This window comes from Alligator sinensis, unplaced genomic scaffold (assembly GCF_000455745.1).
Source record: "Alligator sinensis unplaced genomic scaffold, ASM45574v1 scaffold76_1, whole genome shotgun sequence".
In the NCBI taxonomy this organism is placed as follows: Eukaryota; Metazoa; Chordata; order Crocodylia; family Alligatoridae; genus Alligator; species Alligator sinensis.
This window is the reverse complement of record NW_005841865.1, coordinates 4462184-4480339: the sequence shown is the minus strand read 5'-3', so window position 1 is coordinate 4480339 and position 18156 is coordinate 4462184. Positions and strand designations below refer to the sequence as shown.

The window sequence follows — 18156 nt, the reverse complement described above, 5'->3', positions numbered from 1 at the left end:
CTTCTTTCTTACATTTCTGATTAGTTTCCAGCCTAGTTTTAAGTCTCTGAGAAGTGCTCAGTCCTGGGTTTTGCTGCATGTCTTCTATGATGTGCTGCATTTCCTTAACTTACATTGAATGTAATGAAAGCTGAAGGCGCTCAAGACCTCACTCCAATGTGTCACTCAGATTTCTTCTTTTCTGGAGCAGAAGGGAAAGGCATATTGCTGGTGAGCTTATTTTCACAGCCATGACCCTTGCCTGCTGCTGGGCCTTACACTACACGTATGCAAGGGAAACTGAGAGCAGACAGCTAGATAAGCATTTCTTGTCAAGTACTGTCTGGTTAAGCATCCATTCTGGACCTTGTGGACTCTATAACTGCAAGTTTAAATCAAACCAGCATCTGCTTAGTTTTTTTAATCCTTCCAAAGGTGCATATTAAGCACCATCATATTTTCTGTGCATAATTAGTTAAATAAGACCTGAAAAACCAAAGTGGTTTCAAAGATCCTATGGCAGTTTCCATGACGGTATTGAAAGTGATTTACCTCTGAGGCCAAGAAATTCCCCTTTTGTTCCAATGTTCAGCCTGTCATCTTTATTTGATTACCCCCTCCCCCAAGGCCTTTCGTATATTTAGCTGGAAGGTACATGCAGTGTGGGAAGCACCGTGATGAAGTCTGTAACTCCTGTTACACTTTAGTCACTAATCACAATAGGACCCAGGCAGATATTTGATGGTGATTGTAAGAGCAAGTTTAGTGAATTCAAAGTGTTTCCAACCCCTTCTCATCCAACACTGGCTGTCATGGAACATGTTGATTTAAATTATAAATCTGTGTTTATTACAATAATGTCTAGGAAGCAATCAAGAACAGGGCCCCATTGTGCTAAGGGCTGTGCAAGTACAGAATAGCAGATCATCCCACAATTGCTCCATTTGAGAACTGCTCCAAAGAGTTTACCATCTAATAGCGAGACAGACACACCAGAGGAAAAAAATAATCAGCACTGATAACTATCACATCAGTCATTTCTAAATATATTTTGTTTGTTTCTCTTAAAAAACAGTAACTTCCTTGTCATTTTTCTCACGTTCCATGGTGAAATGCTCTTAAATGGTACACTGAAGTATTGTTCTTGTTTTGGTAACACAACAACCATCCCACCTTTGTTTCTCCAGATACTCACATCTTCTACCACATTGAAGGAAGTCGGCAGGCCTTGAAGGTTATCTTGTATCTTGACAGCTACTACTTCTCCAAACTGCCTTCCCGGTTTCAGAATGGGGGAAGCTTGAAGCTACATGCAGTGCTCTTTACAAGAGGTGCCTGTGAGACTCCTTATAAAGACAGATGTGATGGCAGATACAACTAGCTACTCCATATCCAGGGGTTTATTGAATGACCCTCTAGGAATGACCCTAGAGTTGTCACTGTAGCAAAACTGACAACATAAAGAAGTTAGTTGGAAATTGTCATGCTGAGGAGAAATCACTCTAACATATTTGGGGAATTCATAGGATATAGTGATTAACATGAGCCATGCAGAAGAACCTGATTATTCCCCACATCTGCCTGATGTTGATTCTCTTGAGCCTCACTGAAACTCCAGGTCACTGTCAGATGAGATGCTGGATTAAAGAGACCTGTCTAATTTAGCATGGAAATTCCCATATTCCTACACCACAGACCAAGAGTGCTAAAACAGGCATGCGTGCACGTACTGCTATGTTGCTTCATAGAATCTGGGCTGTAAAAGAAGGGACCTCTGCAGGACTCACTGTCCCACATTGTAGCATCTAGTCTAGGATACCTCCTTCAGAGAGTTACTACTAGGATATTACAGTGATCTGGTACTATAGGAGCCCTGACCTTTTAGGATAGCAAAATGGTTCATTAAAAGACACACCTTTCACTGGGCATACAGGCATTTAGTTTTCCTTTTTACAAGCTTGGTATCTAAAGTGAATTGACAGCCACATACTTAAGGAAGGAAATGAAAGACAAATAGCCAAATAGAAAAACAAAACAAAAACACTAAAAAATGGAAAAAAAACCTTTATTTTTGCAGCTCTTGAAAGCCTGGAGAGCCATTTACAACTAGGAGGCTTGTCTGTAGAAGAACTTCAGCAACAGGTTAATGGCACCTCACTTGAAAAAGTGCAACAGTACTACCGTAAACTCAGGTATCTCATGTTCCCTTCCCAGGAAAAAAAGCTAAAAGTGTGCTGCTTAGTGAGAACCTTTAAACTGCATAGGTTACATTTTTCTTTGCCAGTATTTCCATATCTAGTACACAGTGGGCACGTCTACACAAGATATTTACTGTGTGATAGACTAATTAGCTGTGCAGTAAACATCTCAGTGTCTATACGTGCACCCCTATTAGGCTAAAGTAAACTAATTTACTCTGAATTAGGACAGTATTTGTATTTGTATCTTTGTATTTACAAGTACTATCCTGGAGTAAACTGATTTACTCGAGCCTAATAGGAGTGCATGTGTAGATGTTTATTGTGCAGCTAATTAGCCTAATTTTTTTACTCTGCAGCAGGATAGTACTTGTAAATATAAGTACTTGCAAATACAAGTAAAAAACTCCACAGCTGTGCACATGTGGATACACTGGAGGGGCTGGCTGGGGCACGAGGGTGCTTCACTGCAGAGGCTGCCTGCCAGCTAGCCCCACACTGAAGCACCCTCATGCCCTAGCCAGCCCCTCTGCAGCATGCGGAACTGGGAGGATCAGCCTTAGGCTGGCAAACTGATCCCCAGGGCTCCCTGCCAGCCGGAGCTCTTCCACCCTGGCTCAATATGCTGGGTGCACATGCAGATGCGTACCTGGCAGATGCATGTTCAGATGCGCGCTTGGCAGTAATAAGCTCCAGAGCTTATTGCTGCGCATTAATAGGCACATGCAGACACGCCCAGGGAGTCTTTGGTGTAAAGGAGATTTTTGGCAAAAGAGATATTCTTTTTTTGTTTTATATTTTTTTTCTTCTTAGAAATGAAGTGGGAGGGGGTTTCATTTTTGGTTGGAAACCTGTTAAATTATTTAGGGGGGGAGAGGGGCTTAAAGTCCTTCTGGATTACTGAACTGTGCCAGAAGCAATTTCCATCTAATTGGAGTTCAGATTTTTGACTGGAGCTAAAATGTTGTGTTTAAACTCTGTTGCTATAAAAACAAATAATTCAGGGCCTCAATAAGAAACATCATTTTTATTGACAGCAGACAATCAGAGATGGCATGTAGTATGTAGTAGGTAGTGATACATGTATATGTGCCAGAAATGAGATAATCCAATTCTTAATGTCTAACTGCAGGACATTTTACCTTGAGAGATCCAATCTGCCCACTGATTCCAATACCACGGCAGTGAAAATTGACCAGGTATTATTCAGTTTTACTATTTATATGATAGGATAGCCCAACCATGGACTGGGAGTTTGTTATATAGGTACAGTACAACTTCTCCCCCCCACCCAAAAAAAACCAAAACAAAAAAACAAACCCCATACATATACCCAAAAAATCAGTACCTGCCCCAAGCAGCTTAAGCTTATTTCTGGAAAACAGAACCTGAAACTGAACTTCAGAGAGATGCGGCCTAAGATGAATTCAGAAAAGGAAAAAACAATTAATTTGTATGTGAGAATGTTTCATCATCTACAGTAAAATAACAAATAAAGATAAATTCAGTAGTAAGTGTTGTCAGACACATGGTTTTCTTTTATCTTTTGCACACAGAGAAGCAAAGGGACAGAAAGGCATTATTTTAATAAAAAGAAGTGGGAGCAAGTTACTGCAGAAACAGACTATATCATGTTTTGTGATCACTTGCAGTGAACTGCCCCAACACTTAGTTTCTGCTTGTGCATTTTTTTGTGCAACGTAAATAGTTGTTACTCTATGGTACTGGCTCTGCTATAGATCTCAGACATTATCTTTAGACATGGGAGAAAATATCCTTCCAAATAACTGTTTAAGCAAAGAAGTGAATATGCCACTGATGCATTTGTTTATTGTTCTTGTGTAGCTTATTCGCCCCATTAATGCAATGGATGAGCTTTGCAGACTGATGAAGTCTTTTATTAACACAAAACCCACCCAACCAGGATATTCCAGCAGTAACATATCAGGAGCTGGTCTGCTGCCTATATCCTCAGAGCTCTGCTATCGGCTTGGAGCATGTCAGATTACCATGTGTGGCACAGGAATGCAGAGGTGAGATTTTGGGATTGTTGTGGTAAGAGCTTTCTTTTCCTGTATATGGCAGCAAGGTGCCTATTTAAGCCAGTTTCAAGGAATTAGAACGCTGCAACCACTGCGAATAGGAATGAAAAGATGTTGGCATTTCCTATTTCAGGTTAGGTTGTGACTTTGAGGAGTTGTGTACTGTGATGGATCTTGAATTTATATGGTTTTCAGTCATAAAATAGAGGCTAATCCATGTCAAAGGGTTTTAAAATATTTTGGAGTATTAATGTGCATGCTAACAGTACTATTCTTTGAATAGCCCCAGTGGCTCAATTGAGGAACAGTTTAGCTCATAGTTGACACGAGCCATTGTAGAACCACAAATGAGACATAACTATTTGATAGCTCCATCAGAGATCAGAAGGAAATGCAGTTTGACGTAGATGTTGCAAGGCTAGAGGTGGGTCACTGAACTGGCTTATACAGTTGTTTTCAAATGAAAACCTAGAAAGTAAACATTAAAATTGTGCAGTTGCTAAGTTCACTTGCACTTACTAATTAAGCACCTTTGTTAAAAATGAGAAACAAAAAAGATAAGATTGTTACAAGAGAAATAATTTTTAACCAGGTGCCTCTGATTTGTGAATTTAACATCCCTTGTCTCCCATGTCCAGAAGTACATTGAATGTGTCCCTGGAACAAGCAGTCATCCTGGCTAGAAGCCATGGACTTTTACCCAAGTGCATCATGCAGGCTACAGACATCATGAGAAAGCAAGTGAGTACTTAGACCCCTGGTATTATCATTTTCTTAGCTGGATTCCTGGCAGGCCACACATTTTCATTCTTCTGGCCTCTTTGTTAAAATACCAATCCATTGCTTTGAGGAGCTGAGTTTTGTTCATATCTTGACCCACATCTAGACACTAAAATTCAAGCAATGGCATGCAAACTTGCCAGAAGAAAAATGCTAGGATTTGAATCTTGTAGCCAGCCATTAGGTTATTTAAAGTGCATGCATGAATGTACATTATTTGAAGTGTTTGCATGGATGTTAAAAAAACATATGGAATATGCAGACATGCTTCTGCAAATTACATGCACAAACATCTAAAACATGAGACTGTCCCTTGAAAATGTAGGTTGTATAATGTATTTATTAACATCCAGTATATACAGTAAAGATGTTATCGTACAACATTACTTTGTCGAACTCTTACGGGATTGCTTGTTAAGTGCTTTGGGACAGCTTTCATCTTGCATAAACACAGATGACTAATGCACACACCCAGTAGATTCCAGAGCTTCTAAAAGTAGCTAATGGGTTCTCAAATAGAAATATTCCTGTTACAATATTTTTCCCTTAGGGTTCAATTGTTTTATTGATATTGTCAACGACATAAATTCTGTGTTTCCTTAGGGACCAAGGGTTGAAATCTCTGCTAAAAACCTCAAAGTGATGGATCAGATGCCGCCATCAGCACCCAGGTAGTTTATTATGTATGGTACATATTATCCAAGTGCTTTAACATATTATCCAAATTGCTGTTGCCTCATTGCACTAGTGCTGAAATTCCTTATAAAAAGGAGAATAAAAAAAAACAATCAGCAGCAATATGGAAAACTGTCCCAAACATCACTAGTCTAAACCAAGTGCATTTATATTTTAAAAGCTTTGTTCCAAACTCATTTGCCAGTCACCCTTGACTTTTAGGATTCTTGCATTGTCTAAATAAAAACACTTCTACTGCTTTGTGCCACTTTCAGTGAGTTGATAAACCTTGGTGACTGACAGCTTTCTCTGCAGAGACTCTTGAATGACAAATCTGACTACAAATATGCAGCAATAATGCATGCACTCATACTTTGGCTAGAGCCAAATAAAGTGTTCAAAATAGCTGGAGTGTCAAATGATTTATTGCAGAATGGGTTTAAGAGTAAGCAACTTGGGCCTGTGTATTAATGCAACCCCTAGAAGGTTCAGCTGCCCAAGGTTATATCCATAGCAGGGTCAGAGGGCCATGTAGGCCTGCAAGTCCCCCGATTCTAATAGGAATGGGAGATGCTCGGTCTCTTCCTGAGAAATATAATTTAAAATAATATAAAATAGTCTAATATTAAGAGTGGTATTTGACTATTTCCTACCTCTCCACATTCCTAAGAGGGAAAGTTAATTCTGTTCCATTATAGCATCATTAAACATTCATACCAGACAAAAGCCAAATCACACTGGTCTATGCTAGACGTCAGTGAACCAGCTGTAAAGGCTACCACATGTGCAAGGCAAGCCAATTTAGTCACCTAGAATAGAAGTAAGCAGTTCAGTCTACACTATCCCCCTGGGTTAGGGGTCACTCTACACTATCCCCCTGGGTAAGTGTAGGCTTATTCTCTAGTGCAAGACTCAAACTCATTGAGCGCCACTTATAAGTTATAGTTTCCAATGGAAAGTGCCTCTGCACACTTGCAGTTTGGCTGACTCCAAGTTGCTGGGCCATTGATATTATACTGGTGGGATGTATGTAGTGCATCCCTGCTCTAATGTTTTATGTGGTCCCTTTTTGAAACAGATGGGAATTCAGCGTACTTCAGTGTCAAGAAGTTTTTGCTGGTAGCCAATTTTTTTCTCTTCATCCCATTACTCTAGTTATATGCTGGTGGAGCACCTGCACAACACTCCTCCATCTCTGGCACTTGCACCTTTTCAGATGTGTTGGAGATTATTCCAAGCATGCAGCACAGAATTAGAGGCTGGAGATTCAGATGAAGTGCCCTGTAGCCAAGCTCGGCTTTGTTTTGCTTTCCCAGAGACCTTTCAGAGGGAACAATAGTTGGGACCTGCTATTTTCTCCCTCTCTCCAGCTCTTGAATTGTGATTGCCATCTCAATAAGGGATGAATATGCACTCTATGCTAGGTTCTGCCATTTCCCAAATGTCAAGAAGTGAGATTTGTAGGAGTGGTGATATTTTCCCTTGTCATGAACATTCATTACCTAAAATCTAATTTTATGGTCCTAAGGCTGTAACACACCTTACGTATTTTAAGATAAAAAAGTAGTAGAGTCTGTAGTTGTGATTTACAATGTGTAGTGGAGCAGAGAAAGTAATATATTTTATGGGTTAAAGGACTGATTTAAAACAATATTTGAAAGCCTGGATACGCTGGTATCTGCTTATTTCATCACTGTTGTACGTAAGACTAAATGGAATGAAAATAAGCAGAAGTAGATTAGATTACTGTCAGTTAAACTAAATTTAGGTTAATTATTAGGAAATATATTTCCTAGATAGGAGACTTGCAAGACAGTGTAATGATCTTAGAAAGCAAGTCACAGAAGTCCCATCCTCTGAGTTAATTTAATCCAAGCTGGACAAAACTCTAGAGAATATACTATAGGGAACACTTGCACACAAGGGAAATATAGACAGGATGATCAAAGTGGGTTTTCTCCTCATCTCCAGTTTGTTATTTTTAAGTGTCTCTGCAAACAAGGTTAGCAATTAAGGTTAATGCAACCACATCAATAAGCAATGAATGAGATTTCTGTATTAGTTAAATATGTCCAGGAAAAACTGGTAAAAAAAAGGATTGCCTTCCACTGAAAAGCCAAAATCTGACTAGAATTTCACAGAAGAATTAGGAAGAACAAATATAATTTAAAAAATATATTTTTTCTTAAAATAATAGCTGTAAAGTGATTTAATTAATTATTTGCTACTGGCACTTTTAGTTTGCAAACCTGCTAGTCAGAACTTGCTGTATCTTTGCCATCAGATTATCAGTGAGTGTTACTGAAGCCTGACAAAGGAGGAGTTGAGTGTTGCATGCTAATGCCAATAACTTTTTATTAGTCTGACATTTATAATACCGACTATTAATCTGTCTTGATAGGCTCTACAGGCTATGCCAGCCACCTGTAGATGGGGATTTATAAGAATGAAAAGACACCCACATTCTGGAGTCATTAAAGTATTCAGCAGAGTGCAACCCTGCCTGCAAATCCATGACAATTGACACTGGTGGCACTGACTCAAGAGACAGGGAGATGGTGCTGGGTGTCTTGCCCTTTTGGTAAAGAGAGATGAACGCCTGGACCCGTACACGAAGAAACTGCATTTCTACTCCCGCAGGATCCGGGCAGGGATCCTGATGGTTCCTGGGCTTGTTGGCGAAGTTCTCAAATTAAAACCTCCTAGAGCTGAGTCAGAAGAACTCCCTTCTGCCAGATGCCTAGCAAGTTGGCAATTACATGTCAAGGAACTGCAGCTTTACTAATGACTTAGATGTGCTGCTGGCTGAACGTCATGAACTTCAAGTTACAGATCAGTGGAAAAAACAATCCAAGACAGAGCGCATCTGTCCACACAATAATGCATCTGGCATCCATTTAATTGCCAGCATAATTTTGGTCAGTGGCCTTGAGTAACAGCATCACAAATACCACTTTTTAATATCCTGACCTGCAAATTTGAACAATGAATAGCACAAGTCTGGCTTATTCAAATGTGAACATAAAATATTTCTTCTGGAGTCATTTTCCATTTCATCCCAGTAAGAACCAATCTCTCTATGCTGCCGAGTATACATTCCATAATACTTCTTTAACATTTACTTCCTTTAACTTACAGCAGCTTTCAGGTTTGGGCTTAACACTTTTTCTTACTAATGATCAACGATGTATTCTGGAAATACAGTAATATTTTACAGGCGACATGGGAAATGAAGGATTTTAAAGGAAACATTACAAAGGAAAAAAATGCTGTCTTATAATCTGATTATTTGAACAGATGTAGTTTTTAAAACCAGGTCAGAAAACTATACTTATTTATGTGGAGTGGAATATGTTTTGGTACATGTTATTATACATACAAGATTTAAATAAAAAAATATATTGTTTAAAATGGGACCATTATGCTGGCAATTATACAGCCCATCCTAGTTTACTGGAAAAAAAATCTACATTATTTAAAGTCTTTCATTATTTAAGTAGTCTTTAATATAGTTAAGATGTTTTAGGAAATCTTTTAAGTTAAAAGAAAAAAAAAGGAATTGTGTATATAATGAACTTTATTTTTTTCTATTTCAAAAATGGTCTCCAGTCTCTCAGTATTATCATTTGTGCAGTAATTTTCTCCAAACTACTGGCTGAAACTAATCGGAAATGTCAGTGGTCTCAGGCCAGAAATAATGTTTTTTGGGTGTGAGTGCCTTAATATGATTCACCATTGCTAACCACTTTCCATAGTGGAGAGACCTAACATTCCTCTCTCTCACTATAAAACAACCCCAGTCTTATATAGAACAACTGAATGTTGGGAAAGTCCAGAAGCCCTCTAAAGTGAGGTGTGTTCTATGAAAAAGAAGGGTTTTTTAATAGTAGTAGTAGTGGTAGTAGTAATAGTAGTAGTAGTATCTGTGGGTTTTCCTTTTTCCGAGCAGGGCATTAATGGACTTACATGTATTCAATTAACAAATCCAATCCAGCCCAAGTATTAGGCCTCCCACTAGGCTATGAAACTGTTTTTAAATTTGATTTCTACAAATTAACCACAAAACAGTGATCATGAGATGGGGGGGAAGGGTTGTTTTAAGCTGCCTGAATTCTTAAAATGGTTTTATCATTTGTGTTTCCATCCCCCTTGCATCAAAATAATTCTTTTGTGAGAGGAAGACCTTTTGTTTGTTTTCTTTACTTGTACCTATTCCTTCTGAGCACACAAATAGCAGAGGTTAGTGGAAGTCCCAAGTCCCAGACACAGGGGTTCATTATTGTAGCGTCCATTTTGCATTACAGTCAGATCAGCAAGAAAAGTATTTCAGAGGACTTGTTGTACTTCTTGGCAATCTTGGACAAGCTAATTTTGCCATGTGAGGTGGAAAAAAGTGCTGGTTCTTTACAAAACTAGCTACTTAAAAGGAAAGGCTAATAGACGCACATGGTAAATAGAAAAAAAGCATGAGCTGGGATCCTCATAACATAAAACAGCATAACACTCTACTGACTTCAGTGAAGCTATGCCAATACGTACTGCCAGCTGAGGCACCTGACCCACATTTTTTCAGTCCTACACATTAAGGTGCATAGAGGATGATCTGAGGGCATTTGCACCATGCACTGTTTTACATAGAAATGTATATGGTATTCTCATTGCAGACATGATAGAACTTTTATTATTAAAGTGTTGTTTATATTACAAGAGGATATGATTTTATTTTTCTAAGTCATACCCTTTTAGTTCTTCAGCTGTTCAACAGAATTTGGAGCTAGGAAGGGTCAAAAGTTGAAGTTGCATTTGAGATCTGATCAAACTGGGTGGTGCTGAGCTCTTCCTGTTTGTGCAATGCTACCTACAGATGTGGTTTCAGTTCAGAGTTCTTAGTGAGCCAGGACAAATCTGTTGTTCTGATACTGTGTAAATGCAGAGTTTGCATGCGATCCTGCGCAAGTAAGCCCAGCTGAACAGACTACAAAAGAAGACAGCAGAGCAGGGCCACAGAATCTCCAGGGGTAAAGTAGAGTTAGATAGAGACTCAGGGCATCCCTGCAAGTGGGGCATATCTCCTATAGCTGGCTGTGAGGGGAGTAGAGAAAAGTCCTGCCTCTTCTTAAGTTTTTGTCCTCTGATTTGTATAGTGAGTGAAAGCACTGGCCATCACCCCACCATGCCCTCACTTCTCCGTGGTACACCACAGAAAATTGCTCATTGTATGCAGAAGGGAAGTGAAGATAGTTTGTCAGTCCCCAATCTGCCCAGTGGACTTTCCCTGGTTTGGAACTTCTGTAGATCAGGTCAGCTGTACACTACAGACTTCCACCATAGCTGTGTTGATCAGTGCTGTTGGAGTTGTATTAGCAAAGATGTGTATAGATGTGAGCTATAGCTAGTTTTGCTTATGAGGAGATGTTTTACTGTCCTGTTGCAAAACACAGTTTTACTGGTGTAGCTGTGTCCATACCATGAACTGATGTAGTACACTGGTATTCCTCTCTCTCAAAGGCTAAAGTACAGTCAAAAAGCATGAGGCTGAATTTTATTCAGACTTTGCATGTTAGTGTGAGCTGCAGAGATTAAACTGAGAAACAACTGGGCAGACATTCACTTTTGATTCAGGAAATACAGCCACATACCTGCAGTGTCTCAGGCCAGAAGCAAGAGGGTGCTAGAAGTTCCCTGGCATGTAGTATAGGCTGTGTGTCCACTTCCTCTTCCTGGGAAGTGAACACACAGGTCTCTGGGGTTTGCAATTCAGACTCAGAGCAGCAGAACTCTGCAGGTTTGCTCATCACTTCCTCTTCCTGCTTCCAGGTGCCTCTGGGATTTATAGTCCACAGTCACAGCCATCATTTAATTTTTACTAGGGCAGGGCAGGGCAGCTCTGTACTCAGGGGAAGGGAAGTTTAACCCCCCTCCCAAGCCCCAAACCCCAGCTGGGGTTTGCCTGGGTGGGAGGGCAGTCCCTGCCTCCCCGTCCCTCTAACCCTTCTCTGCTGGAACAGACAGCACAGCCCCACCCACGGCTGCAGAGCATGTTGGGATGCTGGGGGACTATGATTTAACTTGAACCAGGAAGGGGTCTGGGTCAGAAGTTTCATAAACCAATTTGACCCAAATCAGTTAAGTCTGGTTTACCTTAAGCCAGTTTCAGCCATCTTGAAACCAGTTTATGTGCCCTGAACTTCTGTTCTATTACAGGTTTAAACCAGTTTCTGATGACTTAAACCAGTTTATGTGTAACTGCTGTCCCTAGCCCTAGTGTAGAGACACCTTCAGGATCAAATGCTTTCCCATTCTCCTACGAAAATGCAAGGCGGCCCCAGAGCGAAAGGCTAAGAGGAGATAACCAGAGATTCAGAAATTTTGAAAAAACAAGTCACCGGTAACATGTGTGTTCTGTTGGCAGAAAATATCTTTATCAACACATACTTAGAGCAGGTCTTACCAGAGGACTGGGATCCCAAAGTCTCAAATTCTAAGCCTGTTGACACAGACTTGAACTTTGGTAGGTTCCTTAACCTGCCTGTTTGAATTCCTCATCAAGAACAAGGAACTGTTCATGTGCCTACCTCACAGGGCTGTTGTGAGGATTAATTATGTCGTGTGTGTAATGTGGTTGGAAGGTTTACAACACTAAGTGCTAACAATCAGCATTTCAATGTAAAGAAAATACCACTTGAAAGATACCTGCTTTTAAGATAGTAAATAGTCATAATGTCTGGTGTGATAAATCATCTTTAATGGTGTCTGAGGCAGCCAATGAGCTTCTAGACACCTGACTATTATTCACTGGTAAAATTAAAACTTCAGCTAATCAGAACCAGCTTACTCACAAAAGCAAAGGATGTTGATTTATAGATAGGTGGTCTTGGTTTAGTCAAAATACCTGGTACAGCTTATCTCTAAATTAGTAGCAGTTAAGTGTTCAAATGAGAAGCTGTCACTCTGTTACTCATCAAGGGAGATCTACAGTAGTCATTTAGCTTAACGGAAATAAATGCTGTGAAGGTCAGAGGGCAGGTTTCAGGGCCAGTGTTCGGAAAAGATGGCCTTGACTCTGTCCATTATCCTGCAATCTCAAGTTCTGTTCCATTGAAACTGTCTAATGCAAAACCATGCTAAACAGGGCCAAGAGACTTGTCCCCTGCTTAGCATTGTATATTAGCAATTGGATCATCCTTACTGTAACATCACTAGAACTCATGCTAGTGCTGCCTTCCTGTTTAAAATAGAAATGCAAACAGAAAGTGCTAGTGGCCTGACTACGAGCCTAGGACCAGAATTCTTGAGAACTGAATCTCATTGACTCTTGCTCTCTATAACCTTGAGCAAATCATTTATCCTCCCCTACCCCGGCTCCTTACCTATAAAATAGGAATGAGAGTACCAGTTTACATCCTAAGGGAGTTTGGAGGATTCAGTAACTAATGCTTGTGAACTGATTTGAAGACTGACAGTGCCACAAGTGGCATTATTATTGTTCTCTAACTCATCTGAAAAATGACCGTCTGCATACAAAGGGGACAAGCAACATACTGGGCATGTCTACACTTGAATTTATGCTGGCTTAAGTGTACTGTGCAGTAAGTTACTCTGCATAATGCAGGTATCAAATTTACACTGAAGTCAGTGTAAGTTGCCATATTTACTGCACAGTACAGGCATGCACATATAGATGCACACCCATACTGTGCAGTAATTTTGGTTCCTGCACAGTAAATGTGCACGTGTAGATGTGCCCACTGAATCATTAAAAAAAAAAAAAAAAAATCCACTTTTAATTCCCATAAATATAGAACTGGCAGCAACAAGCTTGAGAAAGCCAACCAACGCACATTTCCTATCTGAAGCCTGATTCTTCTTCCGTCTTAGTACGACACCAGTGTGATGCTACTTATTTCAGGGGCTTCCAGATTCATACCAGTGTAAGTGAAAGGGGAATCAGGTCCTATATTATATGCTGGTTGTGTCCAAAAAGCTGAAGAAAACCTACCCTTGTCTTCGTCATTTGGATGGAGCACTAAAGCACCTGGCTCTTCACCCTGCTTCTACGTTTACACTGATATGATGCCACTAAAATAAAAACTTGTTTCAGAGGGTGCTGTACTCTGCTCCCTTTTAAGCAGAGGAGGTATGGGCTTTGTGTTCTGGCAGTGACCAGTACAGTCACTGGTTGAACCAAGTTTAAGAGTCCCTAGCATGGAAGATCAGCCATTCAGTCTCAAGTATGCTTGCTTACTCTCCTATTGCTGCATTTCAAGATTATTTTGCACCTAAGAACAGTTACCTTTTCAGAGGGGATGCCGAAATGATACAAACTGTACTGTATATTTTTGCATGCAACAAAACTTCTCATGTTTTAGGGAAAAAAAGTCCAGAGATGATATTTTTATAGAAAATTTTTAGAACTGGCATTATCAAACATTTTGTAAAAATTCTGTACATAATCCGTGAGGTTTTTTCCCTAAGTAACTCTGGGATTCTTATTAGTTGTATCAATAGTGCTACCTTTTCCTTGATGTTTTGTATTTTGAATTGAGCATGCGTCTCCTACCTTGGGATGGCAAGTCTTAATATACCTTGATCTTCAACTTTGTGTTGCTGTAATGTCTAATCCACATGCGTCCATTTTGGGTTTACTGTCAGTTCAGTGCATTTGCTCAATTTTATTTAAACTCTGTAGAGCCATTCAGGAATGATTATATACATAGAAGGATGGATCCTCTACAATGAGATGTTCTTCCAGGGCTGAAGGGGGGTCAAGGAGTGATGGGCATAGCCCCCAGAAGGAACTGACTTTAGCTCCCAGCCCTTAGTGCCAAGCTGTTAAAACTGCTGGGGCCAGTCCCCACTAAAGCAGAGCTAACTGTGGCACTAAAGTTTCCTGCAAAGAAACGTTGGCACTTGGAGCCCAAATCCTTATTGTTTTATGGGGAGGATGAAAGTAGAATTTTCCGTGTCCCCTGCCAGATCGCCTCAAGCCTCTCTTATCATGGAACAAGCACCCCAGGAAACCCAGCAAAGGCCTGCATACCTGAGAAGTGAGAAAGGAAATGGAAATGGATGGAGAAATGCTACAGCTGAAAGATAATGTGATGTTGGAGCAAATACAGCTTTCTTGGTCTGCCCCATGCTCTCAGGCCCTTGTGTACCACTCCTAGTAGAGTCCCCTCCATGAATGCAGACTGTTCCTCATGATCAAGGTGGGGCTCCCCACCTGTGCATAAGAATTGTCCTCAAGTCATGCCTTGAGTGAGGAGTGAAGCAGATCCACAGTAAAAGGCAACATTGCTGGTCCCCCACTCTGGGTTTTTCTAGTCTAAATAAGCATCTACAATTTCCTTGGGCAATACCCCTTGGCTTTTGCATTTTCCTCTCTCCCAGAGGGCTTCACAGGTTTAATTACAGCATTGAGGTATTGAGATGATCCAATGAAAGACCCTGTTGACAAGGTAATTACTCAGATCCTGAGCACATGCCTCTGGGTTAGCTTCTGCAAGCTCTCAGGAAAGGAGAGGGGACAGTATGAGATGATGGGTCCTCTCATTTCTTCCAGGCCTCTGCTTAAGCTCTAGCAGTTTGCACTCCTATCTGTTTATGGGAGTAAAGAGAAATACTGTGCAGGAGGAGGTACAGCTCTCAGTGTAGCTACATTTGCGATTCCTTTTAAAAGTAGAGGATAAATCCTGCTCTATCCCATTATGGCCACCAGCACATCAGGAAGGAGATTAGTTTTACTGCAGTCCATGCAATCAAGATATTTGGGTCCCAAACTGAAATAGTCTGAAATTATTGCATCAGGGAGAGGGTTCAGATCTTAACGTTGGTTTATTTCTTTTAAAAAGTTCCCTACCCTACTTACAGTGAACTGAAATGTGTAAATAAAGGGTTACCACCAGCATCATTCATTCAGTGGGATCCATAAGGAACAAGCCTGAGTCACTGTTTGCTGACTCCACGTCGTCTCTACTCCCAAACAAAGAACCTGTTTTGACCTTTAAACCCCCTCAAGTTTTCTATTGTTTTATTCTGTTTAAAAAATAAAATAAAATCACAAAAGGAGTGTGTCTGCCTGGGTGCATCTGATACTAGCTTGCCATAGGCAACAGTCTGAAATAAGAAAACCCCTCATCAGGAGGGCCCCTTCACCTTTCCTGCCAACGTGCTAGGTTGGGAAAGCAGTTGAAAATGAAGCTTTATCAGGTGCTCAGGCATTTAGGTTCAGCTACAGAAAAGCCAGCTAGCAAAGATCCCTTCACAAGCTTTGTTCTCAAGTATCTCTACCACATAGGTGATCAGAAGCCCCCAAGACTAGATATGTAGAAACAAACCAAATTTCTCCCACAACCTAGCCCCAAAGCAGAGTCCCTTCCTTCTAAGCAATCTCCAGCTGCCTCCTTAGCAGCTACTTTTATTGAATCCCTTCCCCCTCCGCCTCCCCCTTATCTAGAGAACCTGATTGGCTCTTTCTTCCCAGCCCTACCTAATTGTATCCTCCTGATCATCACCTGAGCAGGGAGCTAGCAATTAAGTAGGGGAAGTTAACCCCTTACTTGCTGGAGATTAGTTAAGACCTCTGCATCTTGTCACATCGGTTTTCAAAGCTAAGAGCTAGGCTATGACCAAGCCAGCTGCATCCTTAGCCCCAGTCTAGCAAAGGTCCAGTACATCAGCTGCTAGAAGGTGGACAATGATATCTCTAAATGACAGTATATGAGGGCAAGTACCCATGCAATGCAACTCTAGACTGAAGAACTTGTACTAATAAAACAATGTATTACCCGATTGTGGGCTGAAGCCAGGATGGGGAATGTGATAGAAAATAATATTCCCTTTTATCAGAGAAAAAACAAAAATTTATCAATTGTTTGCATTGTATGCAGGCATAACCAGACTACTGCAAGATACTGGGATTGTTATGAGGCTTTTATTTATTTCTAGAGAGTGGTAGGTAGCCATGTTATTCTGAAGTTAGTCCTCTGCCTTATTTAGTTCTAGGAAACAGTTTAGCTGGGTTATTAGGAAACAATTCTGTCTGTGTTTTTCTGGAGAGTTTATTAGTGTTTTAGCTTGCCTGAGACCTAGGGCACCAGGGAAAAGAAAAAAAAAACTTGTCTGTGTATCCAGCATGTACACAGACATCAACACAGACTCTCTCTCACCTGCTATATGTTGTGAACCAATATCTAATGGTTTCATTCAAGTCTCCAGGGAGATGTAGCTTCCTTCTTGATAGTTCTCACACATTTTTCAGGGCCCCTGGGGTAGATTTCAGTCTCACTTCCTAGGGGCTGGTTTTCTAGTATGTCAATTATACAGCTATTTAGTAAGTGTCTTCTCCTTGCTCAGCTGCCTTCTCTGTTTATGGTCTTTGATGTCTGTATCTGAGATAATATCACATACTGAATGAATGTGCCTTGGGCCAGCTTCACCTCTTGTTGAATTCTAGACCATGCCCTGTCTTGCACAAGCAGCTGGTGAAGCCAAGTGCCCCATCCATCCAGCTCTGATAAGCCCCTTCTCTTAATTACATTTCAGGCTTTATCAGTGATTTCTAATTGCTTACACACAGTTTGTTCCTCTTTGCTCTGGAGTGTGAAGAAGGCCATAAACCCACTGGAACTGGGCAGACTGGAAGGGAAATCAGTAGGCCTGTGCAAAGCGGCTAGCATTTGCTTCGGATTCGGCTGATTCAGGGGACAGTGATTCAATTTAGTGATTCGAATCACTGTCCTGATTCGATTTAGCCAAATCTGATTCAGAGATTTGGCAGCAGTCGAATTGCCGAATCAGCCAGGCCAGGCCCATCCACTGCCCCTCTCCCAGCCCAGTAATAGCCACACTGCCCACCCCAGCTCCCAGCACTTTGGGGAAAAAAAAGCCCCAGCTCAGCAGGTGCTGCTGGGTGGGGGGGCAATCCCCACTGCCCCACACTGCATGGGGGGCTCTCCACGAGCCCCCGAACCAGACCCTCGCCCCCACTCCCCTAGCCCCCTCTCGGGTGCTCTGCATGGGCCAGCTCCGGCCCTTTTAAAAAAAAAAAACCTGAAGAAACCCCAGGACTCATCGCTCCTGCTGGCACGGGGTGATCCCTGCTGCCCCGCGCCATGTGGGGGCTCTGCATGAGCCCCCAAAGCCCTGAAGCTGCACCAGGAGCGGCGAGTCCCCGGGCTTTTCTCGGCTTTTTTTTTTTAAAGGGCCAGAGCCCCAGCAGGCGGGCAGCCGTGGGGGGAGCGGGATGGAGGGGAGTGAGGGGGCTCATGCAGGGGCCCCCCATGCAGCATGGGACAGTGGAGGGCATCGGGGATCGCCCCTCCGCCCAGCAGCACCCAGGGAGCACCGGGGCTTTTTTTTAAAGTACAGAGTTGGGGCGGGCAGGGGCAGCCATGGGGGGTGAGGGCGCCTGGAGGAGTGGGTGGGGGGCAGGGGGGCTGTCAGGGGGCCTCCCCTGGGCCCCTCCCCCGACCCTACTACTT

General features: G+C 41.6%; 1 protein-coding gene across 1 annotated transcript in view; it reads left to right on the top strand.

The window, feature by feature from the left end:
* Positions 1-11563, top strand: part of PREX1 (phosphatidylinositol-3,4,5-trisphosphate dependent Rac exchange factor 1) — a 228263-nt gene extending 216700 nt beyond the window's left edge. Inside the window, 8 exon segments of the mRNA XM_025192001.1 lie at positions 290-315; positions 1167-1310; positions 2057-2171; positions 3310-3376; positions 4023-4210; positions 4858-4960; positions 5603-5670; positions 8076-11563. Coding sequence (XP_025047786.1) covers positions 290-315; positions 1167-1310; positions 2057-2171; positions 3310-3376; positions 4023-4210; positions 4858-4960; positions 5603-5670; positions 8076-8118 — 754 coding nt within the window. The 3' untranslated portion in view covers positions 8119-11563.
* The last annotated feature ends 6593 nt before the right edge of the window (positions 11564-18156 follow it).